General features: G+C 52.1%; 2 protein-coding genes and 1 long non-coding RNA gene across 3 annotated transcripts in view; 1 reads left to right on the top strand and 2 right to left on the bottom strand.

The window, feature by feature from the left end:
* Positions 1 to 7,516, top strand: part of ADCY1 (adenylate cyclase 1) — a 105,179-nt gene extending 97,663 nt beyond the window's left edge. The window contains 1 exon segment of the mRNA XM_032484354.1: positions 1 to 7,516. Coding sequence (XP_032340245.1) covers positions 1 to 827 — 827 coding nt within the window. The 3' untranslated portion in view covers positions 828 to 7,516.
* A 5,601-nt stretch (positions 7,517 to 13,117) lies between these two features.
* Positions 13,118 to 13,763, bottom strand: LOC116665075. The gene is made up of 2 exons (XR_004321665.1): positions 13,641 to 13,763; positions 13,118 to 13,365 (listed from the first exon to the last, which is right to left on the bottom strand). It is a non-coding gene; the product is annotated as an uncharacterized LOC116665075 (long non-coding RNA).
* Positions 13,764 to 18,097: 4,334 nt separating this feature from the next.
* LOC116665074 (basic proline-rich protein-like) lies at positions 18,098 to 20,707 on the bottom strand. Its single transcript, XM_032484355.1, has 3 exons — positions 19,738 to 20,707; positions 19,048 to 19,324; positions 18,098 to 18,741 (listed from the first exon to the last, which is right to left on the bottom strand). The coding sequence occupies exons 1-3, from the start codon at positions 19,870 to 19,872 to the stop codon at positions 18,245 to 18,247; spliced, it is 909 nt and encodes a 302-aa protein (XP_032340246.1). The 5' UTR covers positions 19,873 to 20,707; the 3' UTR covers positions 18,098 to 18,244.
* Positions 20,708 to 26,192: the final 5,485 nt, after the last annotated feature.

The raw sequence follows: 26,192 nt of genomic DNA, 5'->3' as shown, positions 1-26,192 counted from the left end.
GGCGCGTACCGCTTCGTGTGCCGAGGCAAAGTCAGCGTCAAGGGCAAGGGCGAGATGCTGACATACTTCCTGGAAGGCAGGACCGACGGAAACGGCTCCCAAACCAGGTCCATGAACTCAGAGCGGAAAATGTGTCTTTATGGAAGAGGTGGCTTCCAGAGCAGACTGGCCACGGCCCACCCCCCAGTGCCCCCTGCGGCCAGCCTCTCAGTCAGAGCCGGGATGGGGGCTCTGCAGGGCTCAGGGTTCACCCCCTGTCCCCCAGGTCAGCACTTGCCCCCTGGAGCAGCTGGGAAGGAGGCTTAGTGGAGCCCAGACGGGCTACTGGGGACACAGGGCACAAATGCTCGGGGCTTCAGGGGCCTCAGGCTCCTGCAGGGACCAGCCCGGGCAGCAGAGCAGGGCCAGGGGCCAGCGGCCAGGCTGGAGAAGAGTTACTGTCCAGGCACGGCCCCAAGCAGCTGGGCAGCGACTCCAGTGAGGGGACAGCCCTGGCCGCACGGACGCCAAGGCTTTCCCGGCGGCTGCCTGTTCCATCCTCTCCTCGGTGCCAGAGGGAGGTTGGCCGGGTCAGTTTCAGGCCTCGGGACCTTCAGAACATCCACCAGGGCTGCAGGCTGTGGGGAGAGCCCTGGAGGTCTGACTGGCAGGTTGACAGGGGGACCCACCTTGAGTGTACCCTGAGACGGGTCAGCATCAGTCCAGCTGTGTCCCTGGGGGTGGCTCCAGCCCTGGGCAGCGGCCTGCAGAGCCCAGAGTGGGAGTCAGGGCTCTCTCAGCTGGGCCAGAGCTGGACAGACCTAGACGGATGGCTTGGGGAGAATTGAGAAGCCCTGTACCACTGCACGGAGGGTGGTGCCCTCTGGCTTTCTTCAAGGTTGGTTTTTCACTAAGAGCCAGACTTGGGTCTCCTGGAATTCTTGGGGGCCCTGCAGCCACATCTCTGTACGGTGACCAGCACACTTCCTGCTCCGCCTGTGCGTTCTCCACCTGCCCCTCCTGAGCGTATCGGCTCCCGTCAAATCGGACATTCCCTTTTCTGCCCACGTCACTGTGTTTGTTCAAAGGAGAGAAGGTGGTCGGTGTCATTTCTTACCTCTCTGCAGTGGCGTCTTGGGTTTCTGTTCGCTGAACAACAGCGCAGGACTTTGTTGATTTTGAAAACGAGTGAACCTCACGACCATGGGAAATCTTCCTGGATGGAAGGCATTTCTCTGGCAGAACCAGGCCCTGGACATGGTATTTTGGAGTTCGCTAATGGCTGTAAATACAGAGGTCCCTGCTCTAATTTACAGGGAAAGTGACTACAAGTAATTCTGTGCGAGTCTGGGGATCTCTGACCTGCGCTTCGCTGCAGTCGCCATGGAGATGAAGAATGAGGCTGTGCTGGGATGTGCTGTTGGGGGCAGGGGTCTGGGGGGGCCAATGGGATGGCACTGGCCAGAAATAGCTGGACATGGGGACCTCAGCTCTCGACTGCAGGAAGAGAGGACAGCTTAAAACCAGACCGAAGGCTCTGGACAGGCAAGTCAGTGGGGGAATGGCTGTCCAGAGACCCTCAGCTCTGACAGCGACGAGGAGGGGTCTGTGGCTTGCAGGGGAGCCCTGCTCGGTAGAGCCAGTGGGCCTGGGGGTCCCACATCTCACTCCTCCTCAAGGGCCGACTTTTCAGTATTGGAACAGGAGTTCACTCTGCACCGAGCCCCACGGGGGTGGCTAGCGGTGTCCCCTGGGCTGCCCCCATCATGGGCATGTGACTTTTTGCTGTGTAGAGGCAGCCAGCAGGGTCAGCCATCCTGCCGTGTGTGGGCAGGCCAGTGACAGAGGATTCTTTTGTCAGATGTGCGCTGGATGGGTGGCCGGATTTCCCTACCCTCCTTACAGACAGGGCCCAGTTCCTTCAGGGAAAACCAGGTCATCTCTGGAGCCCAGTGAGCGCTGGCCCGTGGAGGTGTGTGCACTTGCGCCCGCTGGCACCTCGTGGCCGAGCCTCCACCTCAGGCAGGGTGAGGGGACAGCCCAGTGGCTCACGACCCTATGAATATGCTCTGTCACATGGCAAAGGGGACTGTGCAAAGGGAACCAGGGCTCAGGCCACAAGCTGGGGAGGGTATCCTGGGCCATCTGGGTCAGCCCCTTAGAAGTGGATGAGGCAGGCGGGGCGGTCAGGAAGATTCGAAGCATGAGGTTGCTCTTTAAAGCTGAGGGGCCACAACCAGTCTAAGGTTAGGACGCCCCAGCCGTCAGCCAGTGAGGAAGCGATCAGCACTCCCACAACCCACTCCCACGGGCGCTGAATTCGCGTTGACCTGAGTGAGATGGACCCTGAGCCTCTGGGCGAGAGCCCAGCCTGGCCGTGTCAGGACCTCAGGTCCGCAGAGCCGTGGGACCCCCTATGAGTGTTGGCAAAGCCATGGAACATGTGGCCAGCTGTCACCGCGGCCGCGGGAAGCCATTGGGGCCTTGGCTGTGCTGAGACAGCGAGGTTCCCCTTTGTGAGCAGCACCTCCTCCATCATCAGCAGTTCCAAACCCTACCTGCATCCTGCGGGCACAGGGGCCCCGTTCAGCCATAACGTTCCTTGGGGTTTGGTCAACAACTTCTTTTTTATTTGTGATGGCACTGTATGATACTGCCTTAGTTATTTTTAACCTTGTACAATACTCGTGTACAAATGTTAGCGCCCTCTAAGTAGGAGTCTCTCTAAATTATTTAAGATGCTCTGTAAATAGTGCACCGCTTACAGGTGCTGCCTGTTTCCTTCTGACCAAAATGAAGACAGGCACGACCGCCTGTGTGCACAGCCCGCCGTAGCCGGTTTGTGTGAGGTTCCCAACGCATCACACCCTGCTTGCCAAGGCTGCTGCCCTTTGGAACGACCCCTTCCGTGTGTCCCCTCGAGACCCTTGCATGCCTCTTGTGCTCCAGCCTCAGTAGAGTAGAGGACAGCCTCGAACTTCCAAATGCTTCCATGGACCCTGACCCTGGGCCGGTCCACTCCGGGGTCTGTGTCCTGCAGGGTGGACCCTCAGACCCAGCCACCCTGAGCCCGCCATGTTTATCTGACTCCAAAGCCACCAGGGCTTCCAATACCTTCTGTCACTAGAAGCAATAACTAATTCTAAACTGTAGAGACAGGTCTGGTCCAAAGCAGATTGGTGATTGAGAGACAAGCCACGTGTACAAGTTTCCCCAGATTGCAGGGCACCGTGGGGGCTGACACCCCCAAACCCTGGCTGATGGGTGGGCTCTGGGCTCAGGCAGGATCCGGCCAGCCTTCAGAGACGCGATGCTCTGTCTGCAGCTGATAGAAATCCTGCACCATCGTCCCAGGAGCGAGCTGGATAGAGGGCTTGAATCCCTGCTTTCACCTCCCTCTCGAGAAGGAAGGGCTGGGTTGGCCTGTCACCATGTCCAGGTTCTCCCCCTGGCAGGTGGCCCCATCTAGGTAGGGTGCGCCCACCCTTCTGCATGGTGTGTTCTGTGAGCGCCTGAGTTGGGATCCTGCTGGTCTACCTGCGTGGCCAGCCCTGCCCCTGACCCGCATGCATGACTCGTAAGGCAACCGCTGCGTCCGTGTGTCGCCCGTGCAGGAAATGCAAGGTCAGTGTGCCCTGCATTGAGTAGTGCTCTTGGGGGGATCACAGATCTGCTGGTACACTTGTCATTCTCAGTATGCAGCCCCATTGGTTGTGTGTAACTAACTCCCCAGAAACTGACTTATCCTTGGTTTTGTAATGGCTTCAATTAAAAAAAGAGCAACAAAGCAAAAACCAAAAATCCAAACTCCGTAGAGACCATGAGTTTCAAAATATTTTGGTTTGGTGAAATGAATGAGGGGTGAGCTGTGGCCAGCTGACAGTTGGCAGCCTCGGCAGTGTCCCTGGGCCTGAACATCCTGCCTCCCCAGCTGCGGTTTGCTTTGAAAGTCGAATTTGCACTAGCAGCCTTCATTTTCATGTAATACTCCAGGTTCCGCAGTGGATGACGAAAGACGTGACGTTTCTCCATATGGCGCGTTGGGTTTCATCTGGTTTCACAAGTCCTTAGGCTGTGAGGCTGTAGGTGGGTCTAAATCAGGAGGTTCAAAGTCTGCTGGGAGCTGTGTTGCCAGGCCCAGAGGTCAGCAGGCAGGACAGGGATCCCCACCTGGGTGTCAGGAGGCCGGTCGTGATGGGTCAGGCCTCCAAATTGACTTTGGGGTACAGCAAAGAGTTTTGAAGAGCTCCGATTCCACAGTACCCATCGTCCAGTGACATACGTGGCAAGAAAAGTCCAGGCCAGGTGCCCAGTGGTTGGCAAAGTAGGCGGTGGGGGGAATCGAGTTGTGAGTTTTCCCAGGATGGACTCAGGAGCTCGAGGGCGTCCCATCCAAGGCAGGGTTAGCTGGCCCCAGGGAGTGCTGACAGACAGTTGTCCCCCACCACCCAGTCCCTCAGTGCTGATTCTGTGTGACCTGATGGGCAAGAGCCCCAGGCAGGCCCATGTGCCTGGGAGACAGTGTGGGCGGAGCAGCTGAACATAGGAACGTAGGAGCACAGGGTGCAGGGGGCACTCGAATGGCCGAGACTGGGGTTGGCGTGGCCAGCAGGGCGGCCAGTGAGACCAGCATGGACCATGGGCCCAGCCCCAGCAACTGGAACCTGACCTAGATTTTCTCTCTCTGGGTTAGGGGCCGGCACCCCAGACAGGGAGCGCCTGGTGAACTTTCACATCTGGGAAATTACAGGATGCTTTGGAAAGGATTCAGGGAGTTTCCCTTTGTCTCTCGTGTGTGTGCGCACATCGTGGAGGCAGGTCCTGTGATGGTGTAGCGGAATTTGTCTCCTCCATCATCTATTTCATAACAAGCCCAATTTCAAGGGCCCCACTTGGGGCTAGACCTCCTTACACAGCTTGACTTTGTGGTAACGACTCAGACATTTGTATTCCTTAATTACCCTGAAAATATAATCTGTTCCATATCAAATCTGTTCTCTAAGATAAAAAGAAATTATTCTGCCAGAGGTCATGCTTAATCCAAGTTGTGTGTGTGTGTGTGTGTGTGTGTGAATGGCATGGCGTAAGCAAAATTAAAATCAGTTACTTGTTCCTGGGATTACGATGGATGCGTATAAAGAACAAATTAACTTGGAATACGGACAGACGACTGCCACCCCCAGGGCGTTCCCTGACGGCCATGACTTGATTTCCCCTAGAAATCCTGACCCCGGGAGGAGGAGGGGCAGCAGCTCTGGGACACAGAGGTGGCCTTGACTCCCACCAAGGTCCCAGTGGTGCCTGGGCATCGGTCTCCAACATCTGCTAGAGAGGAAGAAAGTCTCTTTTCCTTTTTCCTTTACTGAAGTCCCGCAGCATCAAGGCACTGAATTGGTCCCATTCTCCGTAGTTTGTGCTGTTTCATTTTGTTGTGTTTGGGTTTTTGGTATACGTGGAGGCCTGAGGGGAGAGCCACAGGTGGGTGTTGGTGCAGGGATTCTGGAGGGAAGAGCCGGCAGCCCCCCGCCCACCTCCCTCCCAGTTACCCGGGGAGCCACTCACGTTCAGCACCTCTCAGCTAACAGTGAAACCAGCCAAGTTGTGCTGGTGTTGTTGGAGCCCTTAGCTCAAGCGCTCGCAGTGGCTGCGGTGCCTGGCCGGCTGGTTCTGAACAGCCAGGCAGGTCCCCAGGCATCAGGTTTGCCCCACCGCCCATCCCCGGATGTGCCCAGGCACAGAGTCTCCTTCACTTAGGCCTCATGTTGTGAGATTGGAACAGCGCATGGACTGTCAGCTAAGCCCTGCCTCTGCTTTAACAACAGGTCTTTAGCAAAGTCATACAGCGTTGGCCTGAAAACTCCCTGCCTTATCTTAGCGTACGTTCTATCCTAAAACTGTATCTGGCAGCGCCATCTGCCAGCGCATCTTAGAAAACACAGACTCTTCCCTCAGTGAGAAGGACAATTGTCCTGTCTCTTTCCGTAAGGCCTCTTTGACATCAGCCAGGGGGAGAACGGGGGCCCCCAGATGCCCTCTTACTCCCACACGCTTCTCCACTTATGTGGAGCCAGCCCAGCCCCCAATGCCTGATCAGAGCCCTCCCGTGTCCCCGTCATGCTGTGGAGCGATGTAGGTGGTCACTGTTCCTTCCTGGGGATGAGAGGACATACAAGAGCAGATTTCACTGAAAATGTGCGGGAGGCGAGATGGGGATCGTGATGGATGGTGAGCAGTTGGCAGCCACTGGAGAACGGGTGTCCTGGGCTCCCCCAGGCACTGACTTCTGTGGTTCCAGGCAGATCAGACTTTGGATGGGTTGGATTCCAGAACAGCTGGCAGTCATTTACTAAGAATTGATGTTTAAACAGCGAGGAAGTCCCAGACCAATCCCCAAGAGATCTGTCAACCTCTTGGGCTTTGTAAACATGTGCAGAGCCACCTGCAGGCACAGCCATGCAGTGTCCTGTCCACAGGCTCTCACTCCCCAGGGCACGTGCATTGGGCAGTGGGCCCACCAGCAGCCAGAACTTGTTTCTTGCCTCCCACCAGCAACTCCCGTGCCCCCCCCCCGAGGCCCAGGCAAGAAGCACACGTCTCAGGGGACCACTCCCACTTCCTGGGACTCCTGACGAAGACACCGCGGCCTCTCCTGCTGGCCTGGAGCACCGGCTCTCCCTGTCCAGGCATCAGTCCCAGAGAGGCCTGCAGCTTTGCCTTTGCCCCTGTCGAAACTGTGGCTGCACAAGCCCTTTGCACTCAGCATCGCATGCCGTGAAGTTCCTAACTGTGTGTCACTTAGTTTGGATTCCAAGACACGCAGCATGCGCAAAGGGACAGGCCCCGGCCACCACGGGTCGTCTGCCGGCTGGCCGCAGAGCGTCCCGCCCCTGCGGGTCCTGGCCCCCACGCCTGAGTGGCTCCCGCACCCCCCCTGCAGCGCCCCCACTAGGCCCCGACACCCTCCCCGTCTCTCGTGCACACTGATCGCACACCTCCCTGCACACGCAGAGATGATGCAAGGTGATCATGACCACCTCTTAGCAGCAGATTCCACTCTCATTTAAGGTAAACCCAAAGCCCACTCTTGGGTTCTCTTTACTCACTGAGAAGGGTTGTGGGAACCCTTCAGCCCTTCTGTGTCCCTTCCTTGGCACAGAGTGGCCCGGGTGACACATCCTCCCACCAGTAGAGCTCACTGAGAACGCTTCTCTAGACGTGGAAACGAGATGTCTGTGTCAGAAGGACAACAACTCAATATCACTGGGTAACTTCTCATGATAGATTTGTATAATCAATACGGGTCTATTTTTACGTCAACTGGACACTGTAGAGCACCTTCCAGTCTTTTCCAAGATTGTTAAATTGAGACAAGTCATTGAATAATTTGTCCTATTTTTATTTAAAAACAAAGTGAATGGACTGAAATGTTAAATGTGAATGTACATTTCTTAATTGTAACTTTTCTACTGAGTGTTTGCACTGTACTTTCCGGAATCTTATTTAACAAAAATAAAGGAAAACAAATTGCTTGACTAAACTCCGTGGCCAATTTAATTGAAAAACAGAAGATTGTTGGATGTTTTAAAGACACTCCTGTGCGATTCACGTACCCTGTCATTTTCTACAATGCAGTCACCCTGTCCTCCTTTGGGGCCCTGGCGCGGGGTCTGCTCCCCTTCTGATGAGCAGTCCCATCTCGTGACAGGTGGGAGCAGTGGATAGGCGTACTTCAGTGCTCAATTTTTGCACCTAAATGTGAGATTCCAGGGAAGAAGATTTGAATTATTTGTAATTCCTCATGACTAGTCTCTCTAACCAGTGTCTTCCCGCTATTTTAATCTTTTATAAAACAATAGGAAAAATTTTGCCTGCCTGAAATGAAATATGGAAGTTAGAGTCCATCCTCACTGTTGATCTGTGCCCCATGCAGACCTAGTGAGTCCTGGGCCCTTTGGGCAGATGGGGACGGCCACCTCCAGGCAGAGGCCTTGGTGAAACAGCACAATCCAGGGCTGCTGGGAACAGCATTTAGTGGAGTGAGTGATGGCTGTCATTGTGATTTAGGGGAAAAAATCCATCCCAGCCCAGAGTGGAGTGTGGGCCCTAATTGTGGCAGATGCTAAATCTCCTGCATCCTCAGAGAATGTCAGTGGGTGCCTCTGTCCCCCTTGAGAGCAGGTTAAGTTGTATCCCTGCCCTGGACCTTCCAAAGCTTCCTGCCCAATGAGCCTGTGGGGTGGTGCGAAGCATGGCCAGGAGAGGAGCTCGGTCACCATGGAGACCTGAGAACTGCCAGTGGGGAGCCTGGACCACTGGGAAGCCGTGGGCAGAGGGAGGCGCAGGAGGAGACCCCAGGAGAACGCACTGGAGGAGAGGCGGGGTGCGCGGGTTCCAGGCTCTGGAAGTGCTCAGACTTGTCTCAGGTTCTGTGTCATGCGGGCATGTGTGGGTGTAAGCCCGGGTGTGCTTGAGCTGTGACCGCCACGCGGCAGGCTCCGTGGTGCTGCTGGTGAGGAGAAAGTACTCACTGGACACTTGTTAAAAATGACAGGAAAGAGTTTATTCAAGGCTAGTGCCAAAAGGGAGAGAGATTGGACTCCACTCCAGATACAGCAAAGACAGCTGAGGGTTCTTGGCCACCGGGCAGAGTTAGTGGCTCTGTGGATGGAGAGGTTCCAAGAGGAGCTTGGTCAGGTATCCAGCACCAGGATTCTTGCTGCAGGGCAGCCAAGGACTTGGACATCAGGGGTGGGGGATGAGGAATTTCCAAGAGCCAAGATAAAATTGAACAAGAACAAGAAGTGTACATTGCCCTCCTACGTGTTAAGGCTTCTTATAAACTTATGGACAGTCATCTGATGGGGTAAAATTGGAGGCCAAGAAACAAACCCAAACAGGTCAATGTGTAGGGCCTTAGCACCTAGAGAGAAGGCCTTGCACATCGGGAGGAGAGGCAGAGAAAACTGTCCACCTGGAGAACACTGGCTCACAGTCTACAAAATAAACTCAAGACGAACTCAAATTTAAGTTAATTATAATCAGACATAGGGAAAACCTATGTTATCAGGCTAGGGAGGGAGCATCTAAACATGTCACAAAGCAGAAATCATAAACAGTGTGATAAATATGATTATATTAGAATAAAAGAACTTTTGCATGTCAATATCGTTAACAAAGTTAAAGCCCAGCCATCGACGACTCCTGGCCATGTTCGGGATCCCGGGCGATCCCAAGTTCAGTGGCCATCTCCTTGTTCTGGGGCCTTGCCCTGCTGCTGCTTCTGCTGCTGCCTGGCAGTCGAGGCTGGCATGAGCAGGACTTCCCTAGGAGCGCAGGGGTCTGAGTAGGACCCTCACTTTTCACTGGACACCTCAGAGGCCTGGATGCTGGAGAGCTGCCTCTCTCTGATGGGGCCCCTGGGGCTGAGCCCTGCCGGGTTCGATGAGAGGTCCCAGGAGGAGTGTGCAGGCAGTGGGGACCTACCAGCAGGGCCCTCTTCCTGGCAGGAGGGGACATCTCCCCGTAGCTCCGTGCGCCAGCTGAGGGTGGCTGTGCTTTAGGACGGTTCTCAAGGATGGACGACTGGTCACTGAAGAAAGGCTCATATCCTCAGGGAGCTCAATGCAGGGACCTGTCAAAACAAAGCACAGAGGTTGGCATCCTAGAGGGTCACAGTGAGCTGAGCCTCAAGACGGGCACCAAGCGCAACTGAGCACATTGTCCTTGAGGTACAATGACTGTGAGGCAGACCCTCCAGTTCTGCCCCCTCGAGGGGAGCCTGCCGCACCAAGATGAGACCCAGCACGGAACAAGACCATGCTCATGCTAGTTTTGTCGTCCTTAGGTCAAATGTTTAACTTTCTGACGTCAATCAAAAAGATGTTTTTTAAGGATAGGATTGACTTCCAGGTAACATTTTTTAAGGGAAAAAATGTTAAGTGTTAATGAGATCATCTTAACGTTGAAACTCAACATGAAATAGCAAAACCATGATGAAACTGTGTTACACAGGTGGGGATGCTGAGGGTGGGGTTGGCTGTGATGTTTTTGAAAAGCTTGATAATGTCCCAATCCCAAACCTGATGACAGATGGGAGCAATTCCATCATGGCCAAATTTTTCTCTTCTTCCAAAACAAATACGTGATTAAACAATCAAGAGGTGCTAAAAATACAGTCTAGGGAGGGTTCCCCATGGAAACAATAATCCCATGGAATGTGCTGGAGCATCCAAGATCTGCTCACCTTAATTTCTCACGGCATTCTTATGAGGTAAGTGTGATCGTCATCAGTGATCTGAGGGGACATTGAAGCCCAGGCGGGGTGAGCGACAGGAAGCAGGTAAGGAGCAGGGAGAAGCTATGCACCTGAGCAGGTGGAGCTGATGTCTGTGCAGGTCTGGCTTCACACGTCAAGGTGTCTCGTGCTCAGTCAGAAAGCAAGGAGGAAGTGTCCCCTCCGCCTTGGAGGATGAGCTGATCGTGACCATTTATACAGCATCTACTGTGTAGCAATTGGGGTCCTTTCTGAACGTTATTTCCTTTAGTAAGACCCTTAGAAATGGTTTAATATGACTATAAATAACCAGAAGAATAGGATTTCCTTCAGAGAATGAGTTGGTATCAGAAACTGCCAAACCATTTTCCAAAGCGGCTGTGCCATTCCTCCATCCCACCAGCAGTGTAGGAGAGTTCCAGTTCCTCTGCATTCTCACCAGCATTTGATATTGTCAGCTTTTAATTTTTAAAAATTGTAGTTTTCCAATAGGAGAGTAAGGCTAACTTCTTTGCATAGTGGTTTTAATTGGAATTTCTGTAATGACTAATGATAACTTTTTTCCCTGTGTCTCATCTATTTACCATTTATATATCCTGTTTGGTGAAGTAAAGGTCAAACAGTTGCCACGTCAAAGGTAAACAGAATAAACGCACCTATTGAAAGACTCTCAGGGTGGATTAGAAGGAAATCCAACTCCACACTGTATACAGTAGGATGCACTGAAGACTAAGAGCTCAGAAGGTTTCAGTGTAGACGATGGCAAAGACAACGAGGGAGTTACAAGTGAAAAAGCGTAGGGACTTTACTATTTATATGGGAAAAAGCTGAATTCATGGCAAAATACATTAAGACCAAAAAAGAAAACTTTAGTGTGATAAAAAAAAAGCCAGAATGCTTTTCTGTTATAATTATCTTTGCACCAGATAGCATAACATCAGCATTCATAGAGCAAAATCCAAGGAGAAATAAGAAGAAACAGAAATACGCTAGTGAGGATAATTTACTTACAAAAAATCCCCTAATAGATCAAGGAGAAGAATAAGTGATCCCAATCCCATGGGAGACAATCAGCACTTGTTAAAGGAGACCAAGTTGTTGTACTTCAAACAGGGACCAAGATCTCAGAATAAAGAAGTGGGTGAGGGGAAAGACTGGGACTTTTACAGAAACGAAACTTCAAGGTAAATATATTTTCTTATGAACACGAGCTATTTTAAATAATCTGCTTACGAAAGTGAAGTAAGAACCATTAATTCAATGTTGGAAACTTGATATGTCTTAAAATAAAATGACACTGTAGCATATTGAAAGCTTACAGATAAAACTACTTACTATTGTTTTACAAATATATAGACAAGGCTTACAGATAAAAAATGCAGTCCTGTTTTAAAGAAGATGCTCTACCAGACATACACACGGGAGCATCCTATGGGAAAAGAGAGGGTTTCAAATGGGAAGGAAAAGAGGTTTTTTTCTTTCTCATTATATGTTGTTTTGAGTGGTTGGTCATTTGGAACAAGACAAAAACAAACAATAATAAAACCATCTCCCTACTTCATGCTGTACGTAAAATAAATTACAGGGGATTGAATTTTATATTCTTTAAAAATTCATGGATTACTAGGATGAAACAATAATTTTTAAAAATCTAAAAAACGTTGTATTTTTATTCACACCATTCACCATGATATATTTTGAATGGATATAAGATTTAAATGTAGAAAAACAAAGATATAAAATGTTGGAAGGGAACAGTGATGAATTCCCCTGTAAACCTGTCAGAAGGAAGGCTTTCTAACGCTAACTCACAACACAGAAGCCATAAAAGAAAAAAATACGTTAAATACAATTATTTTTCTAAGAAAGCATGATATACTAAGTGAAAAAGGACAAACCACAAGTTCCAGGAAAGATCAATAAGGGGCTAATCTTCCTAACACCCAGGAAGAATCCGACTACCTAATGGATCAACGTGCACAGACCCCTAACAGTGTTTGTTTTATGTACCGATGAGGAAGCATCTCTGTAGTTTAGGCCGTGTGTTTTTGTGCAAACTGAGAAAAAGAATCTAAATAAATTCTAGAAGTGACTAAACATGTTTACTCGTGGTGGGGGCTGGACAGAGGGTGGTGGGGCGCCCTGCATACCTGCTCGTGCTTTTTTATTTTGAAACCACGGGAATGTATTACGTGTCTACATATGTAAAAGGGAAAAAGGAACCTCTGCTTGTCTGGTTAAGAGACCCAGGCTCACAGAGACTTAGAAATCACCCGGGACCCTCTGGTTGGGGGAAGTGGTGAGGAGTCCTGAGCCAGCTGGTGCCACTGGAGCCAAAGCACAGGGCTATGAAGATCAGGTTTTGAACTTCACCTGGGGCCTGTTTTTGTCCCTCTATAGCACGGCTCTTCATTTCGCATCTGGAGCAGGGAGTCAGATGGGTTCCCCCTGCTGCTGGCTCTGGGCCACTGGTTCCCTTGGCCTCCTGGCTTTCCCCAGAAGGGCTGAGACCCAGGACAGAGGCCTCAGCTGACAAGTGGGTGTGGAAGGGACCAGAAAAGGGACAGAGGGTCAGGTGTCCGGGCAGCAGAACAAGGGAATCCCCCTGGTGTCCCGGGGACGGTGCATTGGGTCTGGTGTCCCAGCCAGCGGGGCCTTTCAGCACAGGTCGCTGGCAGGGAAGAAAAGTGGGCAGGGGGCTCCAGATGAGGGGAGCCGTGTAGCAACTTGGGGCAAGGACGCAGATGCCAAAGCTGGGCCTGTCCGACAGGGAGCTCAGGAGGGACTCAGCTGCTGCTTTGGGAGGTGGCAGGAGGTGGGGGGAGGGGATACCCCGACCCTGGCGCCTGAAGCACCCCTCCCCTCCCTTCCTACTTGGGTCCCACACAGCGCCCCTCACCCCATCCTGCCTTGGCCTACCTGTGCCCCACATACACCCCGATGCTTCCCTCCCCGTTGCCTGACCCCGAGCCCCCCTGCCTGCCTTCGACCATCCCCAGTACCCCCATCCTGCCTTGACCTACCTGCACCTGGGGCTCCATCCTGCTTCCCTGCTGGGCACTGGCCTTCTTGGACATGTGCGTCTCCTGGCAAGCTCTGGAGCCCTGAAGTACCTGAAATAACCGTAAGTTAAGGAAAAGAATACAGCTCAGTGATAAAGAAAATCTCTATCATTTTATTCATCGAATAATGTTTTTTATGTTTAGATAGAAAATATGCATATCTGTGTGCATATGCATGACTATATTTTGGGTTTTTATGTAATAAAATTACATATTAACATTTTATTTCTTTAAAACATTGAAGCATTGTGGCAAAATGTTAGCATTTAAAAATCTTTCTTTTAAGAAATCAAATCATATACAAATGCTTCAAGTTTCTTTTTCACCTTTCCTTTATCCCATTCCCTTCTTTCCATCCAAAGACGTAACCGTTATCCTGAAGTCAGTGTTGTTTTACTTTCCCAGCTGTTTTTTTGTGTGTGTGTGTTTTGTTTTTTTGCCAGTCCCGCGGCCTGGGGAGGGTGGGGCTCCGGCGAAAGGATGAGGGGCGGGTTCCCCTCCCGATCTCAGAGAAGCTCCCAAAAGGGCAGCGGCGTGCCCACCTGCCGCCACCTCAGGCGGCCGCGAACCATTCAAATCGCCCGCGCCAAGAGGTACCCGGCGCTCGCGATTGGCTGAGCCGGACCAGCGCCCCTGGGCGGGGCCGGCCCCCACGCAGCGGCCGCGGGTCCCGCCCCGCTGGTGCGCATGCGCGCAGTCCCCAGAGGAAAGAGTCTGCGCACACCCCCGCCCGGCCTCCGACTCGCGCCGCGGCTCCCTCCCCTGTCCGCGGAGGCTTGTCGGCTCGGCGAGACAGCAAGAGCTGCGGCCGGCAGGGGGCTGTGCGGACCCAAGGCGGCTGCGGTGGCGCCGGCCTGTGGAAAATGCCACCAGGCGGCGCTTCGGTTCGTTGCTCGTGTGACGGCCGTTCCCCGCCCCCGCACCCCTGAACCCCCTGCGACCGCCGGGGAAGAAGCCGCCCGCGCAGGGAGTACCGCACCGAGACGCTTCGGCGGGAACGAGGCCGACGGCCGGCTGTGCCGGTTGCGCCCCTGAGGTGAGCGCGGGCGGCGGCGGGGCGCGGGGCGCGGGAAGGACGGAGCTTCCGGCGGCTGCCGACCCGGGTCCCCGCGGCGGAGGGAGGCCGCGCGGGCCTCTGCGGGGCGTGTAGGGCCGGCGCCGGCAGTGTGGGCGCCGGGGGCCACGGCGGTTGGCGCGGTGAGCACCCCGGAGCCCTTGTCGCTCCCCAGCCGTCCCACAGCCCCAAAGGTGTGCCCCGCCGCTTGGGCGCTCCGGCGACGGGCGCGGAAGCCTCCGTGGCCTCTTGGGCCGCCGCCGAGCCCGCCCTGTTCCCGGGCTCTCGGTGTCTCCCTCGCCCTGCGGGGCCGGAGCGGCCTGGTGCCCGTGCCTCCCGCCGTTCCCCCCAGTGATGTGACTCCTTTATAATTTGGAAAAACTCCCATTCTCAGAAGGGAGGTTTTTTTTCCATTATAGGAAATTATAACTCTCCTTTGACAATTTTGTTTTCTAGTAGTTTCTTTGACGTGACAAAGGGATGATTTTATTCCTTGGAAAGGCTAAGCCAACCAAATGCATAGTGACATTTAGGTCCAAGGCGAAAAAAATCAGTTTCTTCCTAGCACCGATTACGCTGTGGACATGAAAAGCATAAAAGTAGCAAGGAGAGGCACCCTTTATTCCAGATCTTTAGGGTGCTTAGTGGCTCGTTTGGCTAGCATAGGAGTTACAGAGAAATAGGAAAGACATCGCCTAATGTGTTCTGAAAGGTGGCTTTTTGTACAACTGTATACTCTGTCCTTCAAATTCTTTGAGGTTGCTTTTATGGAATATAAAATTGAGTGTGTAAATATGTATATTTATGTATAATGTATATTTTGTAGCATAGAAATATGTGTATGTTGAATGGAATATATTCCATTCAATATATCATAGTAACTAATGACCGTGGAGAGAATTCGTTTTCTCAAATAAAGATAGCCTATGAGTAGCTTTCTTTCTGGAATAAATAAAATAAGCTTTTCATCCTCAGTATCTTTGCTTTACCTTTGAAAATACTTCACCTTATTTACGCCACTAAGTGCAGGTTGATTGAAGATTACACAGATGTTACCAGCAGTGATAAAGACAGGTATCAGAAAGTCTTCACTGCCTTGTATTCATTCTAGGTTAGACAATTTGGTCCTTTTGCAGTTTATCAGTTCCAACCGCCTTTTCTCAAAAGTAGTAAATTGACTTTCTCAGTGATGTGCTTGAGTATCCTGAGGGTGAAACGAACATTTCTTAGCCATTTTCCCATGGCAAGAATGTCCTGTAGACGTTGCATTGGACAAATTAGGGGAATTTCAGCTTTTCTTTATCTACTGTTCTATCTCCTTCTCAAATTTGAGGGACTTTTGCATGTCTTGGCTCAACAAGTGACAGGTGCATTGTCCAGCCATGTTTTTTGTCCCTTTAATTATGGAATTGTTGCTGTTTAAAAGAAATTTCACACACGCATGCAGTTCTTCCCAAATATATCACACCAATACCTCATTTATTCCATGATGAATAAAAATAGTGTATTCCAGGACTTGTGAATAGTAAATACTGTGACGTGCTCTCTAACAAACTTATTTAGTGAAACTGATGTGTTACAGCCCCCCGGTGAAATTCCATGTGTGCTGTGTTCTACCTCTTTAGCTTTGAACTTTGCAGTCATTATCGATGTATGTAAAGTTCCTACACTCAGAAAAGTGCACGTATTCATCCATTTTTAGGGGTAGACATGTAGCCAGCCACTGAAAGTAACATAAAACTAACAAATAGAATCATTTACCGCAGGAATTTGGATTTGTTGAATGGTGTATGAGCATACTAGCGTAACTCCTGATGGTGCAAAGCACCGTAGGAACCAGCTTCTAGCAGGGAGAACTGCTCGTGCATTATCAAAGAACAGCTAATTTGAGCTGGAACGGTCAGGGGCAGGCAGCTTTGTGACATTTCTGGGAGAGTAGAACCCAAATGGCCACCTAGTTTGTGGGTCTGTAGAGACCACAGGGAGTTGAGAATTGTACTTAGAAACATGAGTGTGTCTTGTTCAGGAAAGTGAAGCGTTTGACCTAGCTCAAGGAAAGGAGCTACACAGGGAAATAGTGAAAACTGATGACTAGGGCAGGTTTCATTGTGGAGGCTCTTAAAAAAGAAATTTTCCTGAAAAAAAAACCAAAAACCTAAAGATCCATGGAAAGTCACTGAAGGTTTTTGAACAGGTGAGTGAAAAAGTTCTGGTATCTTTTACTAGCCCCCTCACCCTGCAGTGGGGGGTGACATAGGAGCCGAGTGTCCTTGTGAGGGACCACAGCTGGCAGAGGAAGGCCAGTGTGTGAGGAGCTGTGGGTGCTCATCTGAGATGTCTTAGCAGTGACCAGAGGAGCTGGGTGGTGTCGTCATTATGTGATGATGAAACCATGGGACCTTCGCCGTAGTTCACACTCCCTCAGTGATTAGGCTGAGAGTTGAACCTCGGCTGCCAGATCCCAAAGCTCAGTTTCTGTTCTGTCTCATCATCCTACTCTTATCTCTGTGTGGTTGAGTGTCCTGGGTGGGAAAGCAGAAATGCCTCCACTGCTCTCAGTTTCCCACATAACAGCCCACCACCTCCCCTCACCCCACCAGGTCAGTGACTCTGCCCCTCCAGGGGAGCGTGTTTAAAATGTGCACTTGAAAAACCTGGTACATCACGGTTAGTACCTCAGGTTTCAGGTTCAAAGTGGGGACCGTGCCCCACAAGGCATGAAAATGAGAGGTCTCATTACATTCTTTGTGAAGTCCTCTTGTAATTGGGAGCCGGTGGCATTAGGTGGACCAAGAAGGCTTGGGGCTATACAGCGTGCTAAGTTATCCGCCGTCATCTGGTTGAATGTGGAGTGTTGCTCAGTGTCGTGGAGCACTCCAAAAGGTGCTTCAGGAGGTCACCATTGGCTCTTGGCAGCTGGTCCAAAAGCCTACAGGCAGAAAAACGCACTTGTAAACAAAGCAAGTCATTTTGCTTAGGAAGTGGAAATACAGAAACAGAGAACAGAGTACGTGATGGTAAACCATACCCCCAGTCCTCTCTCGCAGAGTTCTAAGCATGAATGCACACAAAATTGTTTCATTGATTTCAGTTTCTGGACGAGATACTAACTCCTGTGGTTGATTAAGTGTTTGAAAAATTAAGATCATAACAGCGAGAGATTGGTTCTCTTGCATCTCTGTTTTGACCAGTGGATTTCATCTGCGGCAGTTCCATGGCTTCAGCAGGTGTTAACTGGTCATGGAGTCCATATTAATAAGATTAGGATAAAAACAAGAATTCAGTAACAGCAGGAGTACCTGCATCTGTTTTTCAAGTGGCTTCTGTGGGTAGCAAATGCAGCCCTTTGACACTGGTCATTACTTTAGTAGACAAAGCTGTAAAGTATAAGCTGATATTTTCCTAAGAGGATGTTGGTTGTATTTTCGGGGTGTGACCATCATTACCTCTGGGTTGCAGTTATTTTTCCCTCCGCATTCCCTTCATCAAGGACGCTAAGCCATTTGCCATGGAGACTGGCTGTAAAAATACCGCCTTCTGTATCTAAAGATAATCCTTCCGTAGATTAAGTAAAAAAGATATATGTTATTATGATAAATACACATTGGAGAAATAACAGAAAACATTAAGTTGAAAAATTCCGTTCAGGCCTCACTTCCTTCACAACGGCCAGTGTGACACCCAGAGGGGAGGAGGACTCGGGGCTGTCAGGGGCTGGGGGCGGGGGGTGGGGGGATGTGCGTGCTCTGGATCCAGGGTTTTACTTTGAAGAAAGGAATGGTGTGAGCCTGCATGGGAGTGATGGTCGCACGGCATCGTGAAGGCACCCAGTGCTCCTGAATTGCACAATTTCAGAGGGACAACGTCTATATTTTATTAAAAGAAACTTAAAAAAGCAAAATAAAGGATGCCATAACCGATATGAAACAAACAAAAGAAAGTGAAGAAAAACCAAACACAAACAACTTCAGGGGAATGGAAGTCAAGGTCGGGTGCAGGAGGGGATTCCTGGTGGGATTTTGAAGAAGAAGGCGTGGGTGGGCGCAGAGGGGGCTCAGCCCCAGGGGCTGGTGATGCCTGGACTGGTTCTCCGTGGCCCAGCGGTCCAGCTGCAGGCGCAGCATCTTCCGGACCTTCGCAAGCAGCAGGAGCTGCGGGACCTTCAGGAGCAGCAGGAGCTGCGGGATCGTCAGGAGCAGCAGGAGCTGCTGGAGCGGCAGGAGCAGCAGGACCTTCAGGAGCAGCGTTAGCTGCTGGAGCTGCAGAAGCGGCAGGAGCAGCAGGAGGGAGCTCGGGGTCTCCTGCTGGATCCTGATGGTCCTGGTTTTGGTCTCCGGCATCTTCCCCTGCCCCCGCCTGCTCTGGACCTGTGACTGTTGGAAGTGGAGAGAGCTTTCAGTCCTGTGGAGGTGCTGATGCTGTGAGAGAGGAAAACTTGACCCACGTGCCTCCCTTTCCGTGGGCCTCTTCAAGGACAGACATCTTCCCAGAGCTTTCCGGACAGCTCCCACCCAGCAGGTGCCCACAGGATGTGTTTTGTGACTGAGTTCTTCTAGACAGGTGGTCTGAGGCCAATCTTTGCTCTGGTGCCAGCAGCAGCCTCTGGGGACGCCTCCCTGTGTGGCCCAGCCCTCGGCCCTCCCTCACCTAGGCACATGCACCAGCCCCGCCCTTCTCACCTTGGGGCTCTGCCTCGGTGGGCTGGCGGTCCTCCACCTGACTCCCAGGGAGGTGCTCCAGGTCAGAGCCGGGTCTGCTGAGCTGCCTGTCACCCGCGGGCAGGACCCTGGCGTGACGCCTGGGCGGTTTCTGGGGAGGAGGCCGTCGTGGTGGCGGGGACCCCTCCGTGTGCAGACTCACCCGGAGCTGGTGCTGGCCCTGAGAAGCGTGCAGCGGCCCCTGGCTCGGGGAGGCGGCGTGGGTGTCCTCACGCAGCGGCTCCTGCGGTGTCCGGCTCTGCAATGACAGTGACCGGCAGCCGGCCCGGCGCGGAGGTCTCAGAGCCCTGCCCGGCCAGGACTGCCCTGCTTCTGCCCGCTCGACCGTCTGCTGCCAAGATCAGACTGGGACCTTGGTCAGCTCAGACGGCCACCCGGGAGGGAAGAGACACAGCCAGAGGGCATGGGCTTCGACTCGGGCAGCAGGGCCCTGCCCGGCTGGCCGCAGCCCAGCCCGCCAGCTGGGACCCGGGGTGCGGACGTGACCGGCCCCCCAGGCCTCTGACCTGCTCGTGCTTGAGGCAGGCCCCCACCCCCACCCCAACATGACTGCCCACCTCCAGCAGCGAGGAAGGGGATGTGGGGCTACCCGGGTGGGGTGTGAGTGGTGGCCCGGCCTGGGCGGGCCTGCCCCGGGCCTCCCTGGGTTACCTTTGGGTCCCTGTGGCCGAAAGGCCAGAGGCGCCTGGGGTGAGAGCTGACCCAGCGCCGGCACCGCTGGCCCAGCCCCTCGCCGCGGGCCTTCCGGGGGCCGCGGCCTCGGGGTGTTGGGACGCAGCAGAACATGTCTGAGTGGAGCCGAGTTCAGCAACCAAGTGAGCTGAGTAGGGGCTTCTCGACAGAGTGGGTGCCTGGTGACCTCAGTTCTAAGTTCTGTTGGGTCCTGCTGCCAGGGAAGTGAGGTCACTTCCTGGGGTCCCCTTCCCCAAGCCTCCTCCTTACACAAAGCTCCCCAAGGCCTCTCTGGGCTGCTGACTGCTCACCTCCCAGCCCATGCCATGTGCGCACACAGTGACACCAACTCAGCCCCCCTCCCCAGAACCCTGCGGAGGCCTGGATGCAGCCAGGGCGCCAGCTCTGAGGACGCAGCTGGGTTCGGACCCGGCCCCCCCTCGTCAGCAGTGCTGTCACCCTGGACAAGCCACCTGCCTCTCAGGGTCTCCTCAGTCCCCCATCGGCACACTGGGGATCATTCTGGCCCCTCCTTCCTGGGGAAGCCATCGTGTCTCCAGAGCCACAAACACCTAGCGCACCTGTCAGCCCCGCGGGCTGGCGTCACAGGGAGCTCGTGCACAGACTCGGCAAAGGGAGGGCCCCACAGAGGGCTGGCGGAGCGCGGAGCACACCCCACACAGGCTGGGGTCTGCCCTGGGGTCCGGAGAAAGTCACTCCCCTTGCCGCCCGCTTCCCAGCCCCCTGTCGGGGCGGGGGGGGGGAGGGAGGAGAAATTGAATATAACGGTGACTTCGTTCTGGCTGGCATACCACCTCCTGGGTCATTCTGTCATGTTTAGATTCAGGCCCAGTGTCTCATCTCGGCCTCTGGGGTGGGCTGCCCCACAGTGCTCTCTGCTTTTATGCCTTCTGGTCACGTGTCCTTGTGTGACCCCCACACCCTCCCCTGCAGGGTGGATGGACACTGGGACCGGGTTCTGACGTGCAGAGTGACGTGTGAAAATGGGCGTGACTTCCGCTCGTGCCCAGCTCCAGTGTTCCTTCGCCCTCTCTCTGTCTCTCAGCGCCTGTCTTGTCTCTCTCTCTCTCTCTCTCTCTCTCGGTTTCTCTCTCTGTTTCTCTCTCTCCCTCTGCCTCTCTGTGTTTCAGTCTCTCTCTTTTCCTGGATGTATGTGCGTGTACATTGACGTGCGTATCTGTAGAACAGTACAGATGTCAAGCTTACAGCCTGATTACCTTTCAGAAACTAAACATACCATGGAACTAAGTAGTGCTCAGATCAGCAGTCAAAGTCCAGCGTGTTACAAACCCTCAGTTGGTCGTGCTGCCCCCGCACATAAATCCCACAAGTCCCACAGTGGCGCCCACTGTCATTCCCCTTTTGCACTCCTTTACAGGCGACCGTGAACTCCCTCTCGGCCCATCCCCCGTGTGTCCTTGGGGTTAAGAGGGTGCTGCCTCCACCACTTCACCCATTACAGGAATCCCAGGAGACTAGAGGAGGCTCTCTGTACGACAGGCCCGAGAGGCATGAAGTCCTGTCCGTCAGGCCAAGGCTCTTCCTCTCTGGTCTGGCTGCTTCAGGGAAGCAGAGAGAAGCTCCCCAAAGACCAGGGCCATCTCGAGGCTCCATTCTAGAGAACTGCTTAGTGTCCAGAGGTCTGAAAGGCACAAAGACAGCTCTCCATCCCTGGTTTGTTGAGGGATGCAGATGATTATGGGCTGTCCCAGAGGCCTGTGGCCAAGCAGACTTGAGTGAAAAAGACGATGTGGGGGTTCCTGGGGACAGTGAGAGCTGGGGGCTCCTAGGAGCATCTGAGGACCATGTGTCAATGGGGAGGAAGATGTAGCCGGCCACCTGTGGATCCATAGCTCTTGGGGCCTCTTCCTCCTCCCTCTCAGGAGCCCTCTCTGTGCAGCAGCACAGACGAATAAGACTAAACTGGTCTTAGAACATTTCCAAACAAAACTTATTTTTATTCCCAGTTTACATATATCACCGCAAGGTGCTGCTCCCACCCACCTCCCCAACCCTCTAACTCCCACCACCCCACCCCACCCTGGCCCTGATGGACCCCCCCGCCCCCTACGTCAGCCAGGATCAGCACTGGGTGAGAAAGAGCCCCTAAGCTCCCGTGAGGGCCCCCTGGGGGGCTGGCACTGGAGGGTTATTACTTGTTGCAGTGCCTCTTCCTCCTCCTCCTCCTCCTCCTCACACTCCCTGCGACAAATGGGTCACACCTCCTCTTTTTGGTTGTGAGGGTCGCACCAGCCCTGGAGTCGAGGCTGGTCTCCCAGAGACCCCGAGGTCAGGCTTGGTCTGGGGCCGCTTGTCATCAGACCCCTGGCCTGCACACACAACCCGCTCCCTGGCCTTGGCAGCTGGTGCAGGAGCTGGGCTGAGGCTGATTCTATGAGGGGAGGGGCCAGGGGGCATGGGGGGCCCCCTGAGCTGCAGGGCAGAGAAATCTTAAGGGCCCTGGGGCAGAGCTGTGGGACTTCCCTCCCCAGGACATCAGGCAGTACTGAGTAGCCAAGATAAAATCCAGGCTGGGGACCTCCTCCTTGGCCTCACTGGACCCATCCTCTGGCCCTGGTCCTGCATCCTCCTTAAGAGGAGAGGCCTCTCTGAGATTTGAGGTGTCCCTGGGCCCCAGAATTGGCAGTGTACCTTTGACCCTGGGGAGGAGAGAGGGGCTGTCCAGCCCAGGATGGAGGGAAACCCTCATGTCCTGGAGAGAGAAGACAGTGTTCTGACGTGTTCGGGCCGCTCTGTGTTTCGGTGCAGCTTGAAAGTTCCTCAGACTCAATCTCTGGTGGGCTATCTTCGTTGCTGACCCCTAGCTGGGGGCCTCCTTCATCACGCCTCTGGACATCTTGTGTAACGTCAGACTGACGAGGACTTGAGTCCAATCGGGGTGCACGGTGAGTGCTGGGCGCCCACGCACCCAACTCCCCCTTCAGGGCCAGGAGTCGTTTCTGCGCCAGCGGACAGGAGGTGGGTGGTCGGCTTTTATGCCTTCTGGTCACATGTCCATGTGTGACCCCCCACACCCTCCCCTGCAGGGTGGATGGACATTGGGACTGGGTTCTGAGGTGCAGAGTGACGTGTGAAAATGGGCGTGACTTCTGCTCGTGCCCAGCTCCAGTGTTCCTTCGCCCTCTCTCTGTCTCTCAGTGCCCGTCTTGTCTCTCTCTCTCTCTCTCTCTCTCTCTCTCTCTCTCTCTCTCTCTCTCTCTCTCTCTCTCTCTCTCTCTCGGTTTCTCTCTCTGTTTCTCTCTCTCCCTCTGCCTCTCTGTGTTTCAGTCTCTCTGTCTCTTTTCCTGGATGTATGTGCGTGTACATTGACGTGCGTATCTGCGTATCTACGTATTTATATTGTTAGGGCCCGGGGCAGGTCACTTCTGAAAATGCCTTGGTGACATACTGATTCTTTTCATGTTACTGAAGAAAAAACTTCTTTGCAAGTTGTGCGAGCACTTTGGTGGGGTCAGCTGTAAGGATCAGCACTGCCGGGGAAGGGCTGCGCCTGTGGCCCTTTGATGCGTCCTGCACACTGTTTCCCCGGAGAGGAACGTCTGTCCTCTCGTCCCTCCGGGGGATCTGCTGGGGCCTCTGCCTCCTCACGTTGTCACCAGGGCTGGCTGTCACCAGGCTAAAGACCTGCCAGCGTCGTGGTGACCAGTGCTGTCTCCACAGTGTGTCCGTCTGCCCGTGTCCTCACCCGAGAGGTCGGGCACGTCTGACACACACTGGCCACCTGCTCTGCCTCCCGTTGGAACTGCCCGTGTGCGTTGTGTTTGTTAGAGCACTGGGTTTCGAGAGGTTTTTGGACCCCGGGGATGTGTAGCCTTTCTCCAAGCTTGGGTTCTGAGGAATGCTTCTTCCGGGTCGTGGTTTGTCTTTCCGGCTATATTTCTTGGCTTTTGCTGCTTGCTTGATTTGCTTGGTTTTGCTTTTGCCCCAGGAAGAGCTAAGCATCTCCCTTCTGTCTTCGGGCTGTGGTGTCACAGGGGGAAGAGCGGTGCCTCCCCCGAGGTTATGCACAGAGTTACTGAAAGGGCTTCATTGTGTACGTCCCATCTTTATCCCACGTGGATTTCCCTTTAAATAATAAAAATGCTATTTCAAGTGAAAACAAAAGAAAACATCACCAGCCCCCGCTTAAACCATGTGGGCGGGCACACAAAGCCATCTTGTAGATGGTCTTATTGATAGTGCACCCCCAGTATAGGTAAAAACCCTGAGAGAGAAACAGGATTAGGGCTCGTTACAGGGGAGGGAGGACGTTGGTGTGCTTTAGATAGAAGCTTTTTGTTCGTGGAAGGAAGTAGGCTGAAACCAGTGGTGTTGGTCTCACAGCGTTGTGAATGCACTTAATGCTCCTGCTTTGTAGAATTTAAAATGGGAAAAGGATAAAGTGTATTATTATAAACTTAAAACTTAGATGATAGTGTAATAGAAAAGAACAAATCTAACTCCATATTTGATGTGTTTTTCTGGCTCTAACCATATGCCCCATTTTCTAGGCTTAGTCTTGCTAGCTCCGCACCTTTTGTAAAACAATGTTGCCTTTAGTCCTGGGAAAGAGGAGAGCCTGTTGTGAAGGCTCTGAACTTTAAGGATATTAACAGTCATGTTTGAGTCCAGTCTTTGCAGAAGGTAGGCATTCGTTACACACCTGTTTTATCTGGTCTCTCTTCCTTTAACTGTTTTCTCTAATGTGGCACTGTTCGGAATATCCCCTGATGCTCTTCCACTCTGAGATTGATTTAAAATGGTTTAGCTTGTGCTGAATTAGCTGTGGCTTCCAGCACATGCAATTAAGAGGCAGCAGGCTGGTCACATAGATGTGACCAGGGGCATGGCACAGAGAAACGATCCTTTGCAAATCATAACCTGAAAACCAGGAAACTGTGCTGGCCTTCTTTGCTAATGGCATAGAGTTTGTGCAGAAGTATGCCATGGGTACCTCATGAGAAAGTGATGTTGATAAATTTTGTGACAAAGGTGACATCATTATAATAAAAATATTTTACAAGGGAGGATAGACTTACACTTTAAAAAGTGGTTTTCCTGTCTCATCTGATGCTCACCGTGTTCTTAGACGGTAGATTCAGATCTCAGAGTTAAGTGACCAAGCCTGCCCTCTTTCCATACTTGTTAGCGTAAAGTTTTTGAGTAACTCACCCAAGGCCACCCTCTGTGAGGGCAGGCTGTTTGCGAGGAGAATGACAACATGGACTTTGGATCCAAGTAGACCCAAGTCCAAATCCCTGCTTATAATGCTCATTAGCATTATAATTGTGTAGTTTCTTAGTCTCCCTCAGCTTTAATTTCTTCATCTACAAGTTTGGAATACAATAGTTAACCTTCAGCGTTGTTTTGAGTTTGAAATTAAATAATACCCATGAAGTGCCTGTCCCCAGTGGGGTCTTAACAGTGTTGGCTCCCTTCTGCTAGTACAGGATGGAGCCAGGACTCATCACCAGTCATGTGGCTAATCCCATTTCTCTTGTGAAGCATTTCCCAGAGGAGACAACCGGTACGTGCTATTTCTGCCTCGGCTGCAGAACTTTTCTTTTTTTTAATAGTGAGGTGTAGTTGATTTCCAATGTTAAATTTGTTTTAGGTGCACAGCATCGTGATTGTATACTTTTATAGATTATATTCCAGTTTAAGTGATTATAAAATGATGACTCTCTTTCCTTATCCTTGTAGCTTATTTATTTTATACGTAGTAGTTTGTATCTCTTAATCCCATACAGCGATCTTGCCACATCCCACTTCCTTCTCCCTTCTGGTAACCACTAGTTTGTTCTCTTTATCTGTGGGTCTGTTTCTGCTCTGTTACATAGATTTGTTTCTGTTATTTTTTTTTTAGGTTCCACATATAAGTGGTAACATAAAGTATTTGTCTTTCTCTGCCTTATTTCACTAAGCACAATACCCCTCTAGGTTCATCCACTTTGTTGCAAATGTCAGAGTTTCATCCTTTTTATGGCTGAGTAATAGTCCATTATGTATCTGTATATATACTCAACACACACACATAAATATATATGTATATATCTCAGATATTTAATGGAGACTTAGGTTGTTTTCATGTGTTGGTCATTATGAATACTACTGCAGTGAACACACGGGTGCAGGTATCTCTTCTAGATAGCAATTTCCCTTCCTTTGGATAAACACCCAGAAGTGAAATTGCTGGATCATATGGAAGTTCTACTTTTAATTTTGGGGGGATCTTCCATACTGTTTTCCATAGTGCCTGCACCAATTTACGCTTCCACCAACAGTGCACACGGGTTCTCTTTTCTCATCCTTGCCAACATGAGTTTTGCTTGTTTTGTTTTCATTTTTGATAAAAGTAATGCTAAATGGTGTGAGGTGATCTCATTATGGTTTTGATTTGCATTTCTCTAATA

This window comes from Camelus ferus, chromosome 7 (assembly GCF_009834535.1).
Source record: "Camelus ferus isolate YT-003-E chromosome 7, BCGSAC_Cfer_1.0, whole genome shotgun sequence".
NCBI lineage: Eukaryota > Metazoa > Chordata > Mammalia > Artiodactyla > Camelidae > Camelus > Camelus ferus.
The sequence above is the reverse complement of the archived record's forward strand: the minus strand, read 5'-3'. Positions and strand labels throughout refer to the sequence as shown.